Below are 27,046 nucleotides of genomic sequence, written 5' to 3'. Positions count from 1 at the left end.
TCTAGCAACCAAAAGAGCCCTCATTAGACATAATTATAGCTTCCTTTTCAATGTGTTATCTTGAACATTAACCCAGAAAATATCTTTAAAAGTGCTCTGCAGGTATCACTTCCTCTTAAGGAACCATAGAGGGACATAATGTAACAAAAGGCTACTCTAATCTAAAGGACAATTTCAAGCAAAAATAATTAGAGGACTTCTTTACATCACCAATGTAAGAAGTTTTGGAAGAGAACAGTATATATTATAATAATTAAAATCATATATACATTTCACTTTTCATGCAAGATTGTTTAAAATATAAACAAAATGTAATTGTGAATCACTGAAAATACAGTCTTTGCCCCCAGAGTTTACAGTCAAAAAAGAAAGAAAGAAAGAGAGAAAGAGAAAGGAAGGAAGGAGGGGAGGAAGGGAGGGGAAAGGAAGAAAGAAGGAATGAAGGGAGGGAGGGAGGGGAAAGGAAGAAAGAAGGAATGAAGGGAGGGAGGGAAGGAGGGAGGGGAAAGGAAGAAAGAAGGAAGGAATGAAGGCAGGGAGGGAGGAAGGGAGGGAGGGAGGGGAAAGGAAGAAGGAATGAAGGGAGGGAGGGAGGGAGGGAGGAAGGAAGGAAGGAAGAATGAACATGAGAAACATAGTAGAGTTCTATCAAATATTTCATTTTATAAGGAGAATCTAAAGAGGAAGGATTCTGGTGTGCACACACATGAAATGGCTCAAGATCTAAACAATACGACTCAAAATTACTAAACACTAAGTATGAGAATTAAGAGGCTACTCTTACACAAGCAACAAACTTTTACTAAGATTTTAAAACACAATATAATTTTCTGTGTGTTAAAATTATTTTAAAAAAACAGAAATAGAGTCTATTTTTCTAGTCTCTGCATTAACTAACACCAGGGTCATGGAATATTTGTATTAGGAAAGAGAAAAAATGGTTTTGCTCCTGCTTCCTTAACCTATGGTTTACTCAGGGTTAAGATGGGTATTTTCAGTTTCAAGGCTTTTTAGTCAAACCAAGCAAAAATTATGACTTAAAAACCCTCAAGGCTGTATCATCAGTAAGCCAAGCACATATAATACCATAGAAAACATGTATAATTTATTAGATGGACTTAAAAAATCAACACAAATCAGTTTTAGGCACTTGTTGAGTACAGACTATGGGAATTTTCTACCAAAGAACACAATATCTAGCAGGCAAGACCATAAAGATTCAAACTTTAGTTTTCAGAACAATACACAAGGGCTAGACATTCGATAAGAAATATTGCATAATTAATCCAACTGTATCCTGTTACAATTTCTTCACAATCCCACACACGATTTTAGGATTTAATAGAAGCAGTCACTTTTTAGCATCCAAGGTTTTTAAATTCTCTCTTTCCTTTACTCCACCATTCTGGTCTTAAAATTATCATACATTCTTTGAGGGAGCATGATATAGAAGTTTTATTTTTTGTGTAAGTGGAACTTTAAAAAAGTATTGTCTATATTATATCTGCATCTATAGTGTCAATACATGGTGATTGATAATTTTGATGTTTTTTACAGTCCATTTCAACAGGTTTATTTTGTAAAGATAGACTTCTCATTACTAATTCCTTTAGACAGCTAATGTTTACCTTTGTTCTTTAAGTAAACATGAGGGGAAAAAATGGAATGTGGTCTACGGTTTTGAGGTTGTGGGGATGTCTTCAGGTTAAACACTACATATGAATTTGGTTTGGTGTCTTTTATTCCTCAAAACGTAACTCATTTTTGGTAATGGGAAGATAATACACATATAACTTAATCCCTTTCACATCTAACTAGTAGCTCAAGGAGCTGGCAGTCTAGGTAGTTCTCTTATCTTTCTGAATCTACCTTTCAGTGTGAGAAGCTAAAATTAAGAAGTATTAAAATGTTAAATAGAGTATAATTTAAAGGACTCTACTGCTGGTACGTATCTATGTGCTGTGCACACAGCAAGCCAGTCTTGTGAGGTACTCAGCAACTCTGGTAATACTCTCTAATGAGCAAAGTGCAAATCAATGAATCAAGCCAGTGGCGGAGAGCAAAGAACCAGAGAACCAACTCAGAAACTAGTGGTTTGGAGAACAGTGGATATGGGTAAAGTCTAGAATATCTCTAGGACCGAGATAACGTATCTTCGTTGATGGGCAATGAAGATACAGGAGAGCAGGGGATGGCTGAGCTATGGGAAAGCCAATCTTAAAGCAAGAAGTTCCAGATTATATTTGGACAGTGGGAGAGTTCAAAGTTAAGTCATGCAAAGAAACCTTGTCTCTACCCAGCCTTGAAAGATGGATTGATTCCAGGATACGACTGGGTAACTGAGAGAAGATGACTCCAAAGTCCACAGATAATCTGGGATGTGCTACTACCCCTTATATACAAAGTAGAACACACTACAGATATATTCCCAAAAATGCCTGCAGAGGAAACTAGAAAGCTGTCTACAGTTTTTCTATGTGCACTAATATAAACAAATTTTGAGGTTGTCTGTACTGTATGTGGTTGCCGTAGTCACAGCAAGAGATGTAAAGTGCCTGTGAGAGGGGACAACAGAATCCCATTTCTAGACATCTTAATACTATACACTCAGACAGAAAAGAAAAGAACATCTCAGGGACTTCCGGCCCTTCCTCAGTGCACTGCACTTCTCTCTGATCTCGCTGTCACTACCTACTAGGCACTTCTTGAAGACCAGAAAACAGACACTCTTTTCTATTCCATGCCACGCTTCTAAAAGCACTTTACCTGCATTAAAAATGCCAGACAGCAGTGCTGAAGCACTTTTTTATTCTTAAGGCAAAATGTCATATTCCCTACCCACTTTCCCCTGCCCCCCAAACTACCTGCCTTCAATGTATTCTTTGCCCATCCATGAGGGCCAAAGAAGATAGAACTGAAAAATTTCAAACAAGAATCCTTATTAGACTGTGTAAGATATACTTCCTAAATGCAATATGACAAAATTAAACATTTAAATGCGTATAGCAATATGGTTACTTTTACCAAGATATCAAGAGAAGTTGCACAACTTTCAAAATTAGTATCAAACATAGGCTATTTAAATCCAGACACATGTACAGAGGTATGAAGCTTTGTTCTTTTCAAAGCTGAGCATAATAACCCTAAATAAAATGTTTGTTTACACCCAAAAGTAGCATATTAAAAAACCAAAACCATTGCCCTTTGCTTAATTCCACTTAAAAACTACATATAAGTCACCAATATTCATGAGGCTTTCCATGTTATTTGGAAGTAGTACTGTTACAATGATTTCGATGTATTTTCGTACATAAATTTAAAAAATTTTTTCCCATTGTAATTTTGGTTTTATGCACAAGTATAAAGGTACCACTTTTTTCTAATGCTTGGCCTGGAGGGTACAATATAACAAAAAAAGCATGTTTCATAAATGTGGTAAACGATTTCATGCATTCTCATGATGCCATGTCAATCACTAAACCAACTGTAACAAAGCAGTACATGCTTTAAACATCCAATTAAGAATAAATTTTGGCTAACACCTTGATGACAAGGGAATGTGCTGGTATATTGTTGAACTGATGTGGCAGCAATTCAAGGGACTAAACCATGGTTATTCAAATTAAAAGACAAAAAGGATAAAAGGTGTGGATTTGCTGGGCTACTTTACAGAATATCTGTCTCTGATGACACTGCAACATCTACAAAATAGATTTGGGTTTTTAATATACAAGCAATTTCTTACAGTGATTTGAAAAAGTATGAGGACATATGAACAAATAAAGCTTAGTAATTTAGGATTTACTTTTGTAAAAGCAAGTTGACAAATATTAAAATGTTATACTTGCATTTTGAACATTATAATATAAATATAAAACACAAAACATCTAATTTTAAACACTGATTTCCCATGCCTGACTTGGATTTATATAACGAGCATTTTATATTTTATAGAAAGGAACTTTCAAAGTTTTGTCAATACTTATAGTATGTACTATTATTTCTCATCAAAATCTTTGAAATCTAAAAGGTCGGTATCAAAAGTAGTTTTTTTTTTTTCTTGAATATTCTAAAACATGCCAGTTTGGGATTAGTCACCAGATATTCAGGGCATGAAAGATATACCAACAGAGTACCCAAGAATATGTTTTAACACATTTAGGATAAGTTTGTTTACATTTATAACAGAAATACTTTAGACTTTCAGATGCTGGAAAAAAAAAAAACCTAGCAAATGTAAAAGGTTTTGGGGCCAAGTCACTTCTTAGTAAAAATAATACATTATGTTGACCAATATTTAAACCAAATTCTTAAAAGCATTAAAAAGGATTCATATTTTGTAATTGTCAAACAATGCACTCATGCGGTTTAAGATGATAGAGGAAAACTTACAGACACAAAAAAACCCCTCAAACTATTCCAACTCCTAAGTTAAGAAATAAGAAACTTTCAAATTAAGAAATTATCTTTGTTGCTTAGAAAATATGCTTTACTTTTCATCTCAAATTGACTTTTAAATGCTTGACATACAATTTAATATCTAAGAAGACTGTAGCTAAATTATTTGATAATATTTATAGTGTGATATTTCTTCTCTGGGTAGACATATTTCATGCAACAGTTTCCAATTAATGCTGAAAAAAATCACTTGATAATTTTAATCACAATTAATGATTGACTGAAAATAGATTAACAATTTACTCAGTAAATTTAGATGGCATAAGGTCCAGTAAAGGGGGCAATCTGGTGATTGCTCAATGTGCAATTCTGCCCATTAGTAATACTAAGTCAAGAATATGACAGATATTTCACTCAGCTGGACTACATGTTTCCATGTATGTGATTTGGTCAACAAAAAATTAGGTACACAATGTCAAGCTTTTTCCTTTCTTTTCTTGTCTTTCTTTTTTAAGAGCAGCTCAATGATTTGGGGGTTGGTTAGTATGATACGGAGAACATAGGGGAAGTACAAAATGGCACTTACCACCAATGCCAGTACTCATCTCACTATGGTTATAACTAAGGATATTATTAATTTTTGTGTTATTTCCTTTTTTTAAGAACATAAATCAAAGCCATTAACTCGAATTTGAGGTATATACACAATACCTACACAACCCTATGCAAAATACTTTTGATAATAAAGCTCTTAAAGTTAAAAATATCCTCCTCTCCCTTTGTACTTACCACAGGCTACACAATGTCCTGAGAGGATTCTTTATGAGAAAAATGTCCATCACAGCTTTAAGACCTTGCTTTGGAAGGAACTAATGAGAAAGCAGATGGAAAGGTGAGACTTCATCTTTGTTTTCAAATAAGTGGTCTTAATTTTTCTTCTTATAGAAAAAGTTTAACTGTTTAAATCAGTTTATTATAAATATATCTAAACCATTAATTTTTGCAGCTTTCAGGTAAAGTCCAGCACTTCATTTATACAAAGTCTATGAGAATAGGTCAGTAGAGATCATCTAATCTTAAGTCGTGACATCATCCATTCAAGTCCTTGGCATAATCTATAAAGAAAATAAAATATCTTGATTAACTAAGATATTTTAGTTATGAACTAAAAAGCTATGAACAGCAAACTAAAAGAAGATATCATTTTTCATCTACCTAAACAACAAAGATTAAAAAATCAGTAATATTCAATGTTGGTGCTATTGTGGTGAAGCCATACTTTCACAGAGTGCATCTATATTTTTGGTTCTGTTATGTCTCTAGTGCCTAGAATACTGCCTGACACATACAAGGAGCTCAATAATTACACAGTGAATGCCCACAGAAAGTAATTTAGCAAGAAGTATCAAAAATGTTTAAAATATCAATACTCTACCCCTTTTTCTACTTTCAGAAATGTATCCTAAAAAATAATCAGAGATAAAGACAGGTTTATGTATTTCGACTGTTCATGAAAACATTCTTAATAGGAAAAAGTAAAATTTAAATGTCTGGCAATAGAGGAAAAATTTAACAAATTATGGAACATTCATATGATAAAATATTAAAAACTTCCTTTCAAAGACTATTTTACAATATGATAAAATGCTCATGATATAAATGAAGTAGAAATGACAGGATATTAAATATATAGTAGAGTTGTTAAAACAAAGTGTGCACACAATATTTATGTTACATCTACATATTTTAAAAATCTGAAGGAAATAAAATCTCATATCACTAACACTAGTTACCACTGAACAATGGGTAATTGAGCATAATACAAAATACAGAAAGAGATATTCATTGTAGTAAAAGAATCTAAATGTTTAGTAAGAGAGAAATGGCTGTACATATAATTTTATAAGAAATTGAAGCACTGTTATGAAGCATTAACCGTTATCTACAAGGAGCTTTTACAGATAATGAGAAACTATGCTACTATATTAATATTTAAAAAGCCAGAACTCAGATTTTTGTATAGCAGTCTAACAATGTAAAAGATGATAGAAATAGAAGGGAAAAAAGGGCAATGAGGTAAATAAATGGTTGTTTTGGTGTTGTCCCACACTTTTCTGCTATTACTCGATTCCTTACTTTTAAACTACTCATAGGAAATGATACAAAATAATAAGAATAATAGGTGAGTAAATTATTTAATTCCAAACTGTTAAAAGGTATAGTAGTTACTTAACAGCAAAGTAGAAACTGCGCTAAGCACTTAATATCCATTATCTCCATTAATCTTCACAACACTAAGACCAGAACCCTTCCCATATTACACAGGGAGCCCAGGCTTAGAGAGGTTAGCAAATGGCAGAGATGGGAGTCAAAATGACCAATACTAAAACCAAGAATTTAGACCAAGGTGGTCAGACTGCACAGGGAAACAACAGAACCCCCCAAACCAAACATTTCCACTTGCCAACTGCTGCAAATGCAAGTCTACATAAACCCCAAATTGAAAAGATACCATCATCTGTTGATGTCCCCTTTTAAAAATAAAACTGCCAGAGTTCATATGTATCCTAACTAATGATATATTTTCCACACAATTACTCAAAGTATATAAGTTAAATCTTTTATCAATCCTAGATGATCTCTTTGCTGTCAAATTTAGTATTATAATCAGTGCTTTTGCCTGAAGACCTTTGATAGACAAAGATAATATATAAAGATATACCTATATCTATATATGCATCTTGACATGTATTAAACTATTTGACAAAGAAATATGTAAAAGATATTTTTACTTAAATAAGTATGTGGACAATTGGTATTGTCTGATTTTTTTTTTTAATGAACAGATTTGCTTCTTTGAGGATCTAATTATGCTCTTCCAAATAACTGTAATCAGGTAACAGTAGCTTTTATTTCACTAAGATTCAGTTTCATCTCCAATTTAATTCTTTTTTTTCTCTGCTTTTAAATATATACATGAAGGCTTCTAAATAAAGGTCTTAAATTTGGGGTTGAGGTTCTTCAGGTGTCAGGAAAGGGCAGAAGCTTGTGGCATAGACAGATGAGTTTACCTGAGGTGGCAGAAATTCCCTTCCTTTTAAGACCACAGTGAAGAGTAAACCAAATATTGAATTACTGACACTATCTATCTATGCCACGTATAGATATTATATGTTATATATCTTACATATAACAATGCTAACAACCACTGCCTTCTTGAAATCCTTTCATCTCTGGGCATTAGACATGGGCAAAATTCTACTGCAGGCACCCCCTCCTGCCACACTCTCTCCAATTCTAACTCTTTTATTTTTTTTAAGTGCAGCAACTCCCTCTTGACAGCACTGATGGCATATCCGCACACTAGTCCCACATGCAAATCTTCTTCTATTTCAGCTTCTTTATGCATAAAATGTGAATTAAAAACAACTGGTCTACATGATTATTAGGAATAAATGAAACACTCTTTAGAAAGCACTCAAGGCAAGGACACACTCAGCAAGTGTTAGTTCCTTTCTTAGACTGTAAGTCGCACCGCCAGTGCAGGAACTATTTCCTGACTTCTCCAGACTCATGACAAGCCCATTTCTCAGAATTCCTACAGCAACTCTATCATCCATATGCTCACATGCATTAGTTCAGTATGTTTATGTGTATTCTGTGTATGTTGTGTTTAATTCTTTACAGAACCAAGCTAAAAACTCTCTCACTGTAGACATGGACTATGTCTTACATCTCTCCCTTATAAAGTTCTGTACATGGTAACCTTAAATATTTGATTTTAAAAAGAAATACATGTTTCAAAGTTAAATACATGCTATTCATGAAGAAAACATCTTACCCCTCGCCAGTAAGAGCGCAGCATGCCTGGACATGCCACTGGTGATCTTTAATAGAAGTTAGTTTCAAAAACTGGGAGATTTCCGCTACAGTCATGCATTCTTTAACATCTTGTTTATTAGCAAAGATCAGCAATCCAGCTTTCCTTAGGTCCTATAAAAGCAAACAAAACTGTAAGGGCCAGTTCATTTTTTTCATACATTTTCCAATTTAATTAACAGATTATATTTGATAATCTTTGTAACCTAGAATTTCTCAACTACTTGACATAAAACTATCTCATAGCTCTTATGATGGAAAGTAAACATCAAACTGAACACATTTAAATAAATCAATCTATACTTGTATGGATTTACATATTTCTTACAGTCCTAGATTACATTTTTATGGTCCTAAGTGCTATATTTAACAGTCACATCTTCCAATTTAATACATATCTAACCCTTTCCCCAACCCAAAACTAGGCTTCTATGGCTACTAAGAACTACTCTTTAGCATGGGACTCAACAGCTTTTCAAAATTCTACCCCAATCTATACTTTAGGTATAGGTATCTATACCTAAAGTTACAACCTTCTTCACAGTTTATTTAGGAAATAAACTAACTCATTATATACAATATACACCTTAGGCCTTAGGACATTTCTCAACTGGAAGGTGCTAACCTAAACCAATCTTATTCATCTTCTGAGATCTAGCTCTTCTATCTTTGTCCATGAAGATGTGTTAGCTTTGAATATTTGATAGGGCCTTCTTAGACTACCATTAAACTTATCAAATTTCCCAATTAGATAGTAAGTTCTACCGCTTCTATGCTTTGACTCTGAGGCAAGTTCTTTAACTTTTCTGAATCTGTTCCTCATAACTAACATTTATTGAGTATCTAATCTGAGCAAGGCACCCATGATACTAACCATTTCCTGAATAAAATCTCTTTAATCCTCACAAGACTGCTACAAGATAGGCTTTACTATTCCCATTTTACAGATGAGGAAACTAAGACTCAGATGTAAGTAACTCATACAGAGTCACATAACTACTCAATAATAGAGCCAGGTTTGAGCTGAGATCTTCCTACTATAGATGCTGCCCCTCATCTGTAAAATGCTGAGACCACCACCTACCTCCTGGGGATGTAGTTTGAATGAACGAATTACTATATTTAAAGCACTCAGTTCAGTACCTGGGTTTGGCGACAGTTCAACAAGTGTTAGTTCACTTATTGCTCTGCAAATGAGGATTAGCTTTACCCTTGTGCATGCCCCCAAATGACTGATGTAACACTCTACTCACAAAGCAGACCAAAGGTTCTACGTCCCCTTTTGCTGTACTCTACCTTCCCCTCTCTCAACCATTTTTAGAGCTGGGAGCTTCCTTGATAACCTATGGAAAGTTATGAACCTTTCCCTCATGAAAATGTATATATGTTTATGCCAAAAAAAAATTTATGCATGATTTTAGGGTGCTAATAGATATCCTAAAGTCCATTAGTGGATCCTGGGCTAAGAAACTATGATGGATGCACTCAACAAGTGGATTAAACTCTCATAAAATTCTGCCTATATATTTTAAGAGATATTGAGAAAACTAAGGTTTTGGTGCTATGTCTGCAAGTTTTCCCAGCTGTGTTGAATGCCACCTTCTTCTTAGGGATCTTAGTGGAATATTTTGGTTTCAATCATGTATATGTGTGTTTGAAGCAAGAAAGTGTTCAGTAGGTTTAAACTGACATTGCTCCACATTATTTTACTCTTGTTAGAACAGAGTTTCGATGACTTCTTTGATTCTTTCTGATGCAAATAAAAAATATAAGTAGTAAATTTCTTATTTGGTTCAAAGGAGTTCTGCAATATGCTTTATATAACAAAGGAGGCTGACTTAGTTACAGTGCCCTCTGCAGGATGCAACTACACTACTACAGATAAGGACAGTTACCTGAAGAGCTTGGTCAGAAAGGGATACTCTAGAACATTAAGTTTTAAGAGCTCCTATTCAATTTGTTTCACCTACAGTTCAGTTCATCTGTCTATTTATATAAGGCAAAAACTTGAAGGGATGAACTATAACTAGTGCACATATACATTATCAAGTATATGGATATTTTTTCTCTTATCCTAATCAGAACATGGAACAGTTATCAATAGTTGATATATGGCTGAATCATTGAGTAGATGGACTTTCCATGGGATTTAATTCCTATCTTCCTATCGTCTAGGTTTCACTATCTCTTGCCAGTGTGTGTTGAAATCTTTTATATAGGTCAGGATTGCTAATGCTGGCATGTTCAGAGAACACACTTTAGAAATATCTGACAACAGAAATACTTGGCACAAGTTAGGACACATAGTTTATGCTATTTTATTTACAAGTAACCTATCTTCATCACTTTTAGTAACAGAATTATTTGGAGAAGCCCCTGGACTGAAAATTGGAAAACATAAGAAATAAAGTCATTTACTGAAAGGTCTAAAAAAAAGAAAAGAAAAAAAATCCATATTGAATGTACTTTTTCTAGATTTCACAGGCTCAAATATTTTTATTTAGGGTTCTTGATTTTTTTTTTAAGCTATATTACCCACTTTTAAATATTTAGTAAGAGAGGAAAGAAAATCTTCCTTTACTTTTTATGAAATAACCTCACAACCAATTATGCATTATGATAATAGTAGAAAAGAGATACATTGGGTTAAGGCTGTTCAACTTGACTTAACAAGAGGTCAAAGTACAAGGTAAACAGCGGTGATCTTTCGTACATCACCCATTTTAAACACTTCGAAAAACTTCTGCTACATATCAACTTCTGTTCTTCAGAGTCTAAAAATATTTTTTAGTTTAGTCAAGAAAATGAATAACAGCACATGCAAGGCATACTTATTTAGCAACTTCTATATGCCATATGTAGTTGTCAGTTTGTTTCGCAAAGCTTCCTTTGTGAAGATAATTCCTAGAAGTTGAGTCATTCTGAATAAAATTCATCTATCCTTTTGTCTTTGGAACTTTTTAAAAATTCATGAGCTTCAAAGTTTTATGCTTCATTTAAGATGAAGCTTTCAGAAATGTATTTAAATGTTTTATAGCTCTGTATTTAGTAATACATAGAAAGAATCATTATTGGTGATGATAATACGACTCTGTTGGTTTTTGTGGTATGCATGAAACATGTGACTAACCATGTCAAAGTTTGTTTTTCACACATTCTCATCCTTGATCCGGATGTCCCTCTCCAGAACTCTGCCTATTTGGCTCTCCCTGACCCTATTAAGTGGCTTACTCTAGCTCCCAAATTCATCTGTAATTCCCTTCTTCTCTGGTAATCTCATCCCTTCTCCTTTCACTTTCCAGCTAGGCCCTATTTCTGGCTTTTACTTTTTTTTCCTAGCAAAGAGCCTGAATGATGTGAATACCTAAATTCAAGTCCCATAAACTACTGGGCCTCAGCGTACTAATCCATAACAGATGAGGTTAATTGATCTATCCAAGTTAATGACCCAACTTATAAAATTCAATGACTTTGTTTGAGCCCTACTATTGGGCTTTGTATAATACTGATCCTCCTACATACTGGCCAGTTAGAGTAAGAATCAAATAGGGAGGCTACCTGTTTACAGAGTAAAAAATATAGTCAAGAGACAAATACATTTTGTGTCTTATTTTTCTTTTTCTAAAGTCTTCATAAAACAACCCTTTGGTATAAAATGAAGAATGATGCATTCCTGTAAAATGCAAAGGGGAAATTTAAAAAAATCCTTAGTCCCCTGCCTCTTTTATTGCTTACTGTTTCTCAAACTAGAACTGAAAGCTGTTAAATACATGTACAAAGACAAGATGTGTTTTTTTTAAAAAACCCCAAAGGGTTTAGCACAACTGCTAGAATCAGTCCAAAACAGGGGAAGGTGCATCTTGGTGGGTATGATCACCACAAGCAAAACAGAAACTTCAGTTTACATAACCACTTTACTAAGTTTCCTTACGTCTGAAACACACCAAAATTCTTAATGAAAATCTCAAAAGCAAACCATTGAATCAATATTAAAATTAATATAGAACTTCATTACAAAGATGTCCCAGTTTTCTTAAGCTTTATTAAAATTCCACTGAATATTAACTTTTCTATTTCCACCTCTGAGTTGAGAAAGTAACATCTGCAATAAAAGGCATGCAAAAATAATCAATTGCCACTGCAGTCAGCCCTCCTTATCCGTGGGTTCTGCATTCACAGATTCAACCAACCTCGGACTGAAAATATTCAGGAAAAAAAAGTTCCAGAAAGTTCGAAAAAGCAAAACTTGAATTTGCTCACGTTTTCATAGCATTTACATTGTATTAGGTATTATAAGTAATCTAGAGATGATTTAAAGTATACCGGAGGATGTGCATACCGGTTATATGCTAATACTATGCCATTTTATACAAGGGACTTGGACATCCTCAGATTTTGGTATCCGTGAGCATCCTAGAACCAAAACTCTGCTGATAGAGAGATACGACTGTTTTATAAATATTATATGATTTTATAGTTACTATTATCATTACTGACTATATTATTCAGTTTATATAATTTTCAAATTATGCTACCAGTAATATTTCTCAAGGACTAAGAAAATGTGGCTAGTTATAACAGTTTTGTTCAGTTAAAGAAACAATATCAGGGACCTATGAGCAACAAATTTAAATATTAGTCAGATAACTGAGTTACAATCAAGACTTGCTGTGTGTCCCTGACACTGTAAAATCTCATTTCTAATGATAATCGTCTGTATAATTAATCTATTTAACATGCAAAATGAAAGTCAACTTAGGTCTTTTTGCCCAGGAAAACTTCTAGACCAAATTTATCTAAGATAAACGGAATTAAAATACTACAACTGACTCCTCAATCTTTCTGCTGCTTCCAGATATGCTTCCAAGTTGGGAAGTGTCAAAATTATAAAGCAGGCATGGCCAGCAGATAAAGAATTTTTTAAAAAATTTGAAATAGTATGCTCATGAGAAAGTAGAAAGTACAAAGGTGATAGAAATATCCCACCCCCGTACATCTAATGCCAGAATCCTACTTACCTCATGGGCTAACATTTTATAGAGTTCTTCTCTAGTTACAGAAATCCTTTCTCTGTCTGTACTGTCCACAACAACTATTACAAACTAAAATTACAAAAAAAAAAATCATTAGTGATTACATAATTTGATATTTGTAAAATTTATCAAGTGTTTATTTGATTTACAGGCTAACAGCTATCAAGAAATTAGAACCTTATGGTATGGTATTACTGGAAAACCAGAGATACCTGCTATACATGGTGAAGCCTAAAGGTCTGATCCTTAATTCAAACATATTTACTAACTTTTTAAGAGAAAATAAAAAACAATATGATGTTATCATTCTTTTAGAATATTCTGCTAATATTCTAACCAATATGTAACATGTTTGTTTTCTAAATTAATATCTTGAATGCTAATGGGCCTATTTGCACCATAAGTCAATAAGACAAAAATATGATCCTAAATTTAAGTTACTTCCAGACAGATATTATTTATTAATATCAATTTAAAAATCTAAAAGAGGGCTTCCCCGGTGGCACAGTGGTTGGGAATCCGCCTGCTAATGCAGGGGACATGGGTTCCAGCCCTGGTCCGGGAAGATCCGACATGCCCTGGAGCAACTAAGCCCTGGCGCCACAACTACCAAGCCTGTGCTCTAGAGCCCACCAGCCACAACTACTGAGCCTATGTGCCACAACTACTGAAGCCTGCGCGCCTAGAGCCCATGCTCCGCAACAAGAGAAGCCACGACAGTGAGAAGCCCACGCACCGCAACAAAGAGTAGCCCCCGCTCGCCGCAACTAGCGAAACCCCGCTCACAGCAACGACTAGAGAAAGCCCGCGCACAGCAACGAAGACACAACACAGCCAAATATAAAAACAAATAAATTAATTAATAAAAAAACTAAAAGGCCATGCGTATGAGAATAAAGTAGTGTGACAGTTAAAGAAATCAATTTTTAAAAAATCAGCAAATTGAAAGAATAAATCTATATCAAAAACCATGCTCTCTTCCTTATATAAGTGGCACAACTCTTTCCTGAACTGACGATGAGACCAGATGCAATCACAGACTCGAAAGGAGCTGTGCAGGACTGAGCTACAGTGTGCCTCTTCTTCAATTCCATGAACACCAAAAGGCACCAGGGAAACAGGAGCAGATATAGTTGCTTTATGATGGCATTTGTTATGCCCAAGTTAATTCTGACTGCCTATTATTAGTATGTGCTATTTATTGTTTAGAACTAGCTTTTCATTTCCAAATAAACCACAGTAATTTTCAAGATCTTTTCTATTCTTCAGATTTCATCAACCATAATGCAGAAGGATAATAGAACTGCTACTTTCCCTCTTCTCTCACTTGAGACCTTACTGATACATGGTTTTATCACTATAACACCTGTTCTACTCCAAGCCTTCTTAACAAAGCTATTAATTTTCAAGGTGTTGCCATGAACTTGATACCTGCAGCATTTTATATAGGAATACTAATTATATATACTCCTTCTCCAAAAGACATAATCAAATGCTTAATGGAATGTTAGGGGATCAAGTCATTAGTGACACTTAATAGTGTCTTACTGACATAATATTCATCTGTATATACATTTAGAGATTTATTAACTTATAATCAGCACTACAGAAACAACTGTCACAGCCTTTCATCTTATAAGGTCTATACAGTGAAGCTCTCAAATGTCAGACATTTTCTCTTGGCAAATAATATGTAAATAAAATACATGATTATGTCTAAATTGCTTTATAATCAAAAGAAAAAGAATTCTTTAATGTGCAATTGTATTGCAAAAAAGAAAACACATAGTAAAATTCTGGCCAAGAATTCAAACCATCAGAGCCCTCTCATCTAACTAGGATTTCCTCTACGCAGACGCAAATAAATAGTAAGAGAGAAATGAAATTACAAACTGTGAAATGGAATTCTTTATTAAAACAAGTACTTAAGGCAAGCTCTAGGATCAATATAAAATCAGACTAATCAATCACCAATTCTCCCTACAGAGGTTCAATGAGAATGGATATACATAACAATGACCCTGAAAGAGGGAATCAAAGATTCCACTATGTTTAAACTCTACTTATATTTAACATACTGTGATATTTCAAAAAGATGAGCTATAAGAGTTCATATCTGGAAGGTGTTTCCCAGGTATTATATTCATAGAAGACTTAGTATATTAAGAAACATACCTCTGTGTTAGTATAGTAAGTGTTCCACGAAGAACGAAGAGATTCTTGGCCACCAATATCCCACATTAGAAAACGTGTATTATTAATCACTATCTCTTCTACATTACTTCCTATTGTTGGGGACGTATGTACAACTTCATTCATAGAACTGGGAAAAAAAGTTCAAATATATTACAGTTAGCAAGGAAACTAGATTGTTTGAACATTTTTCAATTAAGGGATAAGTCAGCATGACCTCCTTTTATATTTTGTACCCAAATGTCCCCTTTCCACTAGCACATAAGAGTGAATGAAGGGTTTAAACAGAGGTGGAGCTAGGTAGTGGACTATCTGGAATACTCTAGATTCATTCCAGGAAACTATAGAAACAAATATTTCTCTACTCTCCATAAGCAAAACAACTGAACAACATGCTCAATGTCAGATAAATTTCTAGCTCTCTAGAAACAGTTGCCTAAATTTGGCTCCTGGTTCATGGCCAACCTGCCTTCTTACAAAGTAACTTGGATTCCATATAATTTTTTATTGCTTTCATTAATCAAATATCACTCAGGCTGAAAAAGTAACTATAAACAATAAAATAAAAAATTTTAAGTAGTTAGTACTTACAATTGGTAAAGGATGGTAGTTTTTCCCGCATTATCCAGCCCAACAATGATAACTTTGTGCTCTGAAAAAAAGAAAAACACCAGTGATTAATCAAAAACAAAAATTAAAAATTTTCCCATTTCACCCATTCTTTCCAGCTATGGTATAATTCAGTACATGGCACTTTATACCTTCTTGTAACTCAAAAGAACATCACAGCAAGACCAGAAGTACGCCATTGGCCTAACCTCCTTACCCCCCTCATTCTACACAGAGAACTCTCATCTCTCTGAAGGAAGCCAGAAGCACTACATTCTTTCTACTCTATGGAAGCCTACTCTCAGTAAAGTATCCCAAATGTAATCACAACAATTTATGGATGACTTGAGGTGTAAATGTTTCACATTGGACTAAGTCACTTAAGTTCTAAATGTGAATTTTAGGCCTTAACTGGGTATGTATAGGTGAGATGGGGTGAATGGGAAGGGAAAAAAAGGACAGCCTTTTAAAGTTGCTGGCAGAAGGCAACTGTAAGCTATCTGAGTACATTTGAACCATAGGGTCTTTCTAACCAAATTTAAGGACCTATAGCTATGGTAGCAGCAGCTTCCTCTCCCCTTGGCTTCTAAAGCATCATTTTTTCCAAGTTTTCTTATTCTGTCTCTTGATGTTTATTTTTTTCCACTGACTCCTCTTCCTTGGGTCTTCCTTCAAACATTCATGTTTCCCAGAGCTGTCTTCTTGCACTCCTTTCACATTTTAACAAGGCATCTTGGGGCCTATCTATTGCCGCGCTGTCTAAAAACTATTCTGAAAGACGGCAGTGTGTGGAGAAAGCTAATCTCCAAAGATGGCCTCTGGATATTCATGTCCCTATATAGTTCCCCCCTTAAATCCTGGCTGGTCCTATGACTTGCTTTTAACCACAAGAATGCAGCAGAAGTGACGCTGTATGACTTCCACACCTAGATTATCACACACCTTGCAGCTGCTGCCTGGCTCTAGGACAACTTCCCCTGGGGTAAGCCAGACACCATGTAACAAGTCCAACTACCCCAAGACTGCTATGCATGAGTGAGGAAGCTCAGGCTAATCACGTGGACTGATCTTGCGGAGAGAGACACACAGTTGCCCCCAGCTGTTCTAGCCATTCCAGCTGAGACGCCAGACACACAAATAGAGAAGCCACCTTGGTTGGGTATGCAGCCAGGTGGAGCTGGAGATGACTCCAGTTCTAGCTGCCATCCAAATGTAATCAAATGAGCCCCAAGCCAGAACTTCCTAACTGAGCTCAGTGAACTCACAGAACCACGAGGGACAGTAATAAATTATTCCTTTAAGTCATAAAATTTATGATTGGCTTGTTACACAGTAATAGATAACTGAAGCAAGGTGGAAAAATACATGTGGTTATGTGACCCTGAGCAAATGACTTATTTCTCTCTTAGCTTTGTCACTGTAAAACAGGGACAACACTACCTCTCTTTCAGGGTTATGTCATGATTAAGACAGCACATGGGGTGTGCCGACCACCAAGAAAGACAATTCCTAATCCATGTTCCCAAACGTTTCCTAAACTCCAGTCTACCTAGTGGATAGACACAGTGCCACTCAACATAACCAAAAACCCAATATTCAAACCTGTTCCTAATTCTATCTTACTTAATTTGCTTAATGGTATTACCATTAATTCAGATGCCTTTGGAGTCCCTCAACCCGAACATCTAATTTGTCACCAAGTTCTATTCTACCTCAGAAATATATCCCGAACCTGTCTCCTCCCACTGTCCTAGTTGTACTCCTCATCTCTTACTGTACCTAAGCAGACTACCTCCAGTCCATCTTCCTATTGTTTCTAGAGTAATCTTTCTAGAAACAATAAAGCTGATAATGCCACTCTCTTATTTAAACGGTGGCTCTCCAGTGTGACAGGAAAACAAGGTACAAGTTCTCAGCCTTGTAAATAAAGCCAGTCCCAAATGAATAGGCTTCAGCTTTATTATCCCTCACCACTACCGCCAGGTATCTAAGCTGGAGTTCAAGCTGTTCTCCCTACATAAGCTGCCACGTATGTTCACGGCAAACGTTTCTCTACCTCTACTCATGGTTTTTACCTGTGCTGGAATTATCCTCTCCAATTCTCCATTTAAAGAATTCCTACTAATCTTTTAAGGTTTAGCTTCTCAAGAAAAATCACTTTCTCCTGCTCTTCTGCCACACCTCGAATACAGCACTTATAATAATTTACATGTACACTCACTAATCTTCTCAGCTTAATGAGGCACCCTTCAAGTATATAGATCACATGCTAATCATCTTCATATTCCTAGTAACTACAACTTTTTCTGGTACAAGGTAGGTACTCAGTAAATGCTGAATTAATTAATATTCATTCTATAAATAATAAATGCTAAGGATTATAATACCTAAGAGTAAGGAGATCTTTAAGAAAAAGCTTTTGCAGTCAGGTGGTAGATGTTTTTCAGATAGTTGACATTAACCATAGAGGGGAATTCCTAATGCTACATAGGTACCTCCTGTTGTACAAAAATACGAACATCAAGTAAATAGAAAATTTTAATACAATCCATTTTATCCAATCACTCATTTCTGTGAAGGAAGAGCAGGCAGCTTAGAACCACCAGGGTCCTAAACTGACTTCACCATGCTCCCCCCACACAGGTTCTTAAAAGTCATTTTAAAAATGCAGGCCCAGTCTACCATCTTTAGAGATGACTAGGGGGAAGGAACTGAGAAAATGAAACTACCTGACAAGTGCAGTTTCTGCCTAAGGAAAAGTATGTAGGGTGACTGAATTAAAATCAGAAGATTACTTGGGGAGCATGGAATCCCATCAAAGGGAGTGTTAAAGGCTGTGGTGACTGACAAATCCATCTTCACAGGAGGGCCATACCTGCATCAGGGCCAGATTACTGAGTCCCTGGAGCAGGGTACCTTTTTACCTGGGAAGTTTTTAAACGGCATGGCAATTTTGCCTGACTCTATATTTTTCTATGTCCCCAAATTAGGCATTCCCCTTTTGATGACAGATATCCTCTTCAGTTCTAGTAATACAAGCAATGCAAACATTTTAATATAAGCAGAATTCATATTGGGCTATACTCTGACCGCTGACTTGGATGAAAGTTTTTTTAGTTTCTCACTTGAATACCAATTTTTAATAATATAATTCTTAAAAAGTCAACTTATTTTTAAGTTTCAGGAACATCATTTTGTAAACCACTATGTATTAGCTGCAGGACTAAATTTAGACAGACTTGCCAGTACTCAGGAAGAAAATACAATTATTCTGACCAATGAGAGAAATGATATTCTAAAAATAGTATAAAATAGGGGCAAAAGCAAATACAAATTTAGGCAAGGATCTATGATAAATAACTACAGACCGACTAAAAAATGCATCTGTGTGTATGAATTATACACTCAGAGATCACAAATACAAGAGCACTGTCTCGTACAAGGCCCTTAATCACTTAAGGAGGTTAAACACTTATTCTAGCCATGCTACTGTTTTTCAAAATATTTTGCTACTTTTCTCTTGCCATTGCTTTCAGAGCCTGAGATACACTGTCTTGAACACTCTCAATGGTGTTCTGAAGATGAATTTGACTTTAAAGGGGGAGGGGAGCCACGTGGTATCATCTCAGTCATAAGGTAAAAGGCAGCTAAGACGAATGTTACCTTTTTGTTGTTAAATGAGGTGTGATTCCTAAATGATATGATTTTTAAATGTGTCTCTAAAGAAATTCTAAAAGGAGTTTCAAAAGGTATTTTGAGTAATAGTAGGACGTATCAGCAGAAAAACTATCTGGCCTCCTTTGCTTTTAAGGTGAAAACCTTATCTGGTTTTGTTTTTGAAAGTGGTCTCCTTAATTTAGCCATGCCCCACTGGACTTATTTCTTGATTTCAAACACAGTACTCTTCTACCACTTCTGTGAGGAAGGACTAACTAGGCAAAAAAAAAAACAAAACAAAACAAAACCCAACAACTAAAGAAAGATTCTGTATCATACTTGACCACAAGATGAACATGATAAGGTGAAACTACTGTGAACAAACCATTGTGCAATAAACACACATACACTGAGATAAAGCAGATGGCAGAAGAGGCTCACAACGGGATTCCACCTCCTCCTAACACAAGTTAGTTGCCAGCTGAGGACAGAATGGAGGGAACAGTTTCAAGACACATCTTTTACAGCCACTGAATGAATGAATGAACTAGAGAATCAATAAGCTGAAATTAGATAACATAACCTGTGGTAGATAAAGATGTAAAGTCTTGTTAAGTCTTTCTTCACTAGTACCTAGAAATAAAGGAAGCACACTGGGGAGAGAAGGTTTGGTGGACGATACAGGGCGAGAATTCATGTCTGGCATGGTGGAGAGTAAACAGGAGAAAAGAGTGTCAGAGATGTTGATAGGGGAAGTAAAGATGCAACTCAAGCCACTGTCCATACTGGAAACAACCTCCCTCTTCTATTTAATTTTACAAACACAATGAATTCCTGTCACCTACAAACGCATAAATATGCAAACATTCCTCCAAACTCTTAAGACAGAAAGCAGATTTCTAAAGTCAATCAAGTGAATGCAAGCTAACGTATTTGAACTCATGAGGGGTTTGTTTTTAGTGGTTAAAATATTTTAAAAAGAAAAAGAGAAAGAAAGAGTTTCACATCAAGCATGTGCAGAACCTAGAAAATCTCCAAGGAGCCACATGTTCTGTGGAGCAGTCTGAGGTCTCTTTGGAGGGCATTCCAATGAGGCCATGATCCAGAGGTCCTTCACCTCTTCACCCCACCTAAACTCCTACAAGCCACATTCAATACCAACTTATATCTACTCCCTCCTAAGACTTGTCTCTATTTGAATATTTGTGTGTTTTTACAATAAAGCACCAATGGCTATATAACAGCTTCCTAAGTCTAAGGTATAGCACATGGGTCACAATGAGAACTATAAAATTAAGACATAATTGTGCAATGGGCTCAAAGATAAAGGTGCTGACTCAATGGTGAAGAGCCAGTGTATCCCCAACAACAGTGTTAGATTTTTCCCACTTTCTAATACTAAATCAACTTCCTTTGACTATCCTTAGGTTCTTTCACCACCCCAACCTGTGTCTCTCATTACCAGAACAATGTTCTATGAAAAACACAAATTTGTAGCTAAAAACTGTTATAATGCACTTCAAAACAAACATTCCATAGAATATATAATATGTATACAAAGAGATGTTATTATGGGAAAATGTAATAAAACTTTTGGTTATACCAACTCTTTGATGCATGTGATTCATGACAAGTTTACTGCTTAGTATGGTTCTTCTTCTAGAATATCTATGCCATAGCATTCTTGCAGTTTCTCAGATAAGCCAAAACAACTATACACTGTCACAGTGCCTGGACGGAATTTTGAGTTATCACTTAGGCTTTAGTTTCCCAATCAATACTTTACTGTTTTGTCATGAAAATGCTTGTTTCCCTTCTTCACTTCCTTTTGATATACGCAGGCAGCCTACCAGTTCTGTTTACTGCCAGGTTCTAAGAGTCAATATATATATATCCTACCTACTACCAGTCAGTAAATTAAGCAAAAAGAAATGTCACTGTCATCCTGGAGGACTTCTATCTCTGTGAATCATACCAAAGCCAGAAAACACAAATACTACAAATACTAAGGCAGATAAACTGAGAGTCCTCCTGATTCTTCATTCTCACCTCATATCCAAACTATCACTAAGCCCCGTGCATTCTGTCTCACATGGAGCAGAAAATCCATTTCTGTCAGGTTTACTACAGTTCTCTCAGGCCTTAACACAGAGCCTAGAATAAAGCTTGTGCTTAATAAACTATGAATGAATAAATAAAACAGATTTGGAAGACATAAAGGTTAGAAGGGAGATAACTGATCAAGTCTCTACATACTAAAAATTCAATTTGCAAAATCTAAAAGTATTCATCAATAAAAACAAAGTTTGAAAATAAACTTGTGATTTATAGCAATGGTAGTGAAGTTTCAGGGGGAAAAAACTTTGCTGAATGAAAAGCAACAATTATACACGGCAAAAGTAGAGATCCAATTAGGAAACAGAAACCACATAGCAATTTGAACTTTCAAAGTTTAATTTAAAGAAGATAACTACTACAGAGGATCGGAGTAATGAGGGATTGGCTCACCAGAAGTAACTCTAAAGATTAAAGGAATGACAAATACACGGAGCATTTGCTACCTCTAGGGCTGAGAGTTTCCCCCAATTCCCCAGGACTGAGATGCAGACCTTGCTGGGGGCCGGGCCAGGGCTCACTGAATGTCAAGAGAAGTAGCTATGCAAACTTGCCAGTGGATCTTTCTGGAACTCCTCCCTCTAGGATGCTGGGGAAAACTGTTCATTGGGAGGTATTTCACTGGAGGGCCTCCATTCTGAGACCAACCGAAGTGGGTGCTAGAGGAAGCTGCTGCTGATCACTACATAGTGCAAGAGCCAGCCACTGGGGAAGATGTCCACACTGCATGAGCAGGACAGAGCCTGCTGACCAGCACGCCATATCCAGGAAGAAAAACCCTCTCCTCTTTCAGGGTCCCTCCAACGCCATCTACCGACAGAGCCTAACACCGTGCCAGCTGGCAAAAGAAAAATACTTAAAGGACCCAGTTCTGTATCCACAGAGCGTGCAAAAAGGGTGAATTTGGAGCTAAAATTTTTAATAGCAGGCACAGTTTCACCCCTTTGGCTACTCAGCTTCTATATGTACTCTTCTACACTTCTGAATTCCCACACAATGAAAAAAACAACAGAAGCAGAGGTGGCTTTCCCAGCACCAGGTCTTGCAGCACAGGGAGCTTCTCCAGAACTCATTCGCAACGTAGCATTCCTTTTCTAAGAACCAATCTGAAGAATGAAACAAGGCTATCCATGAGGAAACTTCACAACTTCTTTCATAGTTCATAGTTAGTGTCTGAAAGTTCTTCCTTTTATCTAACATGAATCCTTCTTATACAAAGGAAGTTTTGTTTTGTTTTGTTTCAAGAGCACTAACTCAGGCACTAGACTATCTTGGTTAAAATCTCTATCTAAAAGGTCCATCACTTTTAACTGTAGCGCCTGAAGCAAGTTACCTAATGTTTCTTTGCCCCTTTAAAACAGGGGAGAATATCTGCCTCACAGGGTTGTGGTTAAGAGAAAATCAGTTAAGTGAAGACTAAATCAACTGCATGAAACATGTAGAACCTAACCTTGCATGTCAGTATTAACTGCTATTATTTTATCTATAAAGATGAAGTTAGCTTATTTTCTGTCTCCCCACATAAAGGCAGGGGGTCTTGTTTGTTTTGTTCCTTGTCTTTCCCCACCATCTAGAACAGTCCCCCAGCACAAAATAGGTGTTCAAAATACGTGTTTAATAAACAAACCGAGTACTGATCATAAGCCCTTCTATACTAAAAGATACTAATGGCAACTCTTCAAAGTCCTAAAGTTGTAAACACTTATAGTTTAGTAACTGAGAAACACCTTTGGGGGGGGGAGGGGATTTCATACAAAAAAATGATGCCAGTCACTTCATTAAGACCAGTGTCAGCAGCATATTTCTGCAGTATTTTAACTCTGGCATTTACCAGTTGCATCGTCTAGGAAACTCATTCCACTGGTACCTCAGTTTCCTCTTTTCAGGAGAAAAGAATAACTACTTCCAAGGACTGTAGAAACTTTTAAAAATGATAATATACAACAACATCTAGGACAAAGTTTGTACCCTACTGATTTAAATATCACCTAAATGGAACCTCTGGTTTTTCAAGTTTGAACAATACACAATTAGGTTTCACTGTGTACTCACATTTTAAGCTTAAACTGAAAAAGTTGTTTTAAAGGGAGCTCAAAAAAAATAAATAAATAAAAAAAGAGAGAGAGAGAGAGAGATGTTACACAGTTTGTTTCATCAGCATAGCAAATTCTGTAATCCCCCAAAACTTCCTTCCAACAGTTTATGTGAAAAGAACATAGGACTGTGTTCTGTATCTTCTGAAGGTAAAATAAAGCATCCAAGATATATCTAACACACATATACATATCCAATTTAATACAGAACTAAAAAGACCAACAAGTACCTGACATTAGATGTAATGCTGAATATTTTTTAAAGTGACCCTGCTGATAAGACAACCACATCATTTAACAGGAGAGAAACAGTTTATTCACATTTTCACAATATTGACATCTAAATTTTTAGAACTTAACTTCATTAATTTCTCTTACTATTAATTCCCAACACTGAAATAAATGTCCAGTCAAAAATTACCACAAAATACAGGTAATAAGAACACTACTCAGCAATTGTTAGTGGTAACAAAGCACACATCATTATTTACTACTGGCAATAGCTGTTGGCAAAGTTCTAATTCATTCTTAAGTTACAGAGACAAATAGTTTTATCATTGACTCAAAATAGAAAGTGGAAATATCTAATTTTTCTTGCAGGACTAGAGCTCAATTAACAAGCAAAGCCTTTCTGAATTTCACAGCAGAGTTGAAATACTAGCTTTGCTAAAAATAATACAAAATTATGGATTTAAAAACTAGAATAGATCTTATCTACTATAAGCACCACCAGTATTACAGTAAGGTTAAGTTTCAATTCTTAAGACCTAGAGATTAAGTTTTCAGGATCTGTGGGCTCCACAGTCATATAGTCAAGATCCCTGCTGTTCTAGGTGAGACCCGGACCCAGAGAGGTTAAGTGACTGGTTCCCACTCACCCTTCTCTCAACAGACACAGCTAGCCAGAGACAGTGTAGATTAGAACTGGCTTTCTCCAGTTTATGAAAATTCTCCGTATCATTTGAAAATCATTTGAAATACTGCTCTTCCATTCAGTATCATGTGATCGACACTATCATCTTTATATTTTTAAAAGATATACTAGAGATCACAAGTTCCAGTTCTGCTCCCTTCCCATCGCCTTCTTACAGCAGCAGCTGGATAACGAAGGAGGAGGCGGGGATGGTTGTACATAATAGATGCCACCATTCATTTAAGTCTTTACTGGAAAACTCTGGGCTGTGACACCACCACCAGCTTACACAAGAGAAAAACACAAACTAAGTTACTGACAGCCAGGATGATGAATCACCTTACCTGAGTTAAAAAGAAACAAAAGTACACCAGTAACTATAGTGTATCTTAATGACTATGGAGTTTTTTTGTTAAAACTGTATCTTCTTTCCCCAGTTTTACACTTATTTTGTAACAAATTTCAATAAATCTGATATGCATTTCAAGGCAATGTTTGAATTTAGATGAACTTAAGCATCTCTTTATAATACACTCCATACCTGGTAACTTAGTCATTACCTACAGTTAACAAATGTTTCATATGATATGATTTTTAAGTGCTTTCGGTGAAACACTTTACCATTTTTTAATCCAGCCCCCCAAAACCTCTAAATAAGCAACACGAGTAGGAAAGTGACCTTAAGCTTAACCTTAAACACAGATATCAATACGGCAAAAGGAGAGAGGACCATCACTACTCAGGATGCAGAAGAAATCTCCCCAAAGTGGGGAAGGGCGGGGTGGAGGTGCAGGGCAGACTCAGAAACCTGAATGTACTGGTCAAGCCAAGAGCGATTCCTCAGGTTTTACCGCATTCTGCAATCCTCGGGTGCTCAGTGGTGCGGCTGGGGCCACAACCTGTAACCTTCATCCCAGAGAACCCCAGCATTTCTCAGTGGTGTGCAAACCCAACTACTCAAGGAAAAAGGACTGAAACGTGGACCAAGAGGGGCCACTCAGGGGCGTCGCACGTGAGGCAAGAAACCCTCTCCACTCCCAGTCGAAATCGGAGCAATGGGTGTATTTGAGGCATGGATTTCTTAGGAAGCTCTCCTAAGACAAAGGGCTGCGAGTCGGGACTTTCCCGAGCTGGGAGTGGGCGCGAACAGCCCCAAGGCCCGCAGCCGCAGCAGCCCGCACCCAGCGCAGAGAGCGCGCGCCACCGCGCCGCCCACACTCCGGAAGTATTCGGAGACCCCCACCCACCCGGCCAGGGCTGACGCTCTCCCTAACCCGTACGCGCTCGGCCCGAGCCCCTCACCCTGGTGATTGAACAGTCTCCATATCCTGGTGAAGAGAATTCCCATTCTCGGGCAGCGGACCCCCCTCCAGCCACCCCGGCCGCCTGGCCTCCCCCGGCTCAGGCTCAAGGGGAGGAGAGAGACGCGCCGGAGCCTCCGTCTCTGCCGCTGCTGCTCCCGCGCTGGCCGTCGGCCCGCTTCCTAGGAACCGGAGGGAGGCCGAAGCCCAGGCCGCCCTGCCGTGCGCGAGGACCCGCCGCTGCCGCCGCGGCTCCCGCCTGGCTCGCGGACATCGCCGCCGCGTTGTCTGCGGCGAGCCTCGCGGGCCACCGTCCTCCCCCAGCTCCTCTCGGGCAGCTCAGGCGGCGGCGACCGGGCGGGCGGGGGAGGCGAGGGGCGGGGCGGAGGCCACGGGAAGGCGCAGGCGCGCGGCCGGAGGGGGCGGGGTCTGGGAAAGGGTGCCCGCCTGGCCCTAGCTTCTGTGCCGAGCCGGGCGACCTGCAGGCGGCGGGACAGAGCCCCTGGATCCAGGCAATGGGGGCTGCAGCTTGGGGCAGGTGGCTCTGGGCTGCTTGCTTTGGCGTCCCCGCCGAGTTTTGGTTTTTTTCTGCATTTCTTCCACAGAGCCAAAATGTGAACATGTCACTGAGTGCCCAGTGACCATCCCCAACCCTGCACGCACAGTACACCAAAAGTCCCACGTCCTGGCCTTCAAAGACATGGCATTCCATCAGGGGCTCTGAGGGAAGCTGAATACCTTTATCTCTCAAATCTCTTGACCTGGACGCCCTGAAGGGTGGCCTTAGCTAAGCGGTCGCCTTATGGCCGTCCTGCACCTCAAGGTTGTTCCCGCTCCAATCTCCCTTCACTTTCA

The 27,046-nt window shown here is 37.2% G+C and overlaps 1 protein-coding gene across 1 annotated transcript; it reads right to left on the bottom strand.

Moving 5' to 3' along the window:
• Positions 1-1,083: 1,083 nt before the first annotated feature.
• Positions 1,084-26,556, bottom strand: ARL5A (ARF like GTPase 5A). Its single transcript, XM_082395798.1, has 6 exons — positions 26,193-26,556; positions 16,095-16,155; positions 15,486-15,633; positions 13,296-13,379; positions 8,240-8,391; positions 1,084-5,513 (listed from the first exon to the last, which is right to left on the bottom strand). The coding sequence occupies exons 1-6, from the start codon at positions 26,236-26,238 to the stop codon at positions 5,465-5,467; spliced, it is 540 nt and encodes a 179-aa protein (XP_082251924.1). The 5' UTR covers positions 26,239-26,556; the 3' UTR covers positions 1,084-5,464.
• Positions 26,557-27,046: the final 490 nt, after the last annotated feature.

The sequence above is a fragment of the Balaenoptera borealis genome (genome assembly GCF_965194805.1).
Source record: "Balaenoptera borealis genome assembly, chromosome: 6".
Classification (NCBI taxonomy): Eukaryota; Metazoa; Chordata; class Mammalia; order Artiodactyla; family Balaenopteridae; genus Balaenoptera; species Balaenoptera borealis.
The sequence above is the reverse complement of the archived record's forward strand: the minus strand, read 5'-3'. Positions and strand labels throughout refer to the sequence as shown.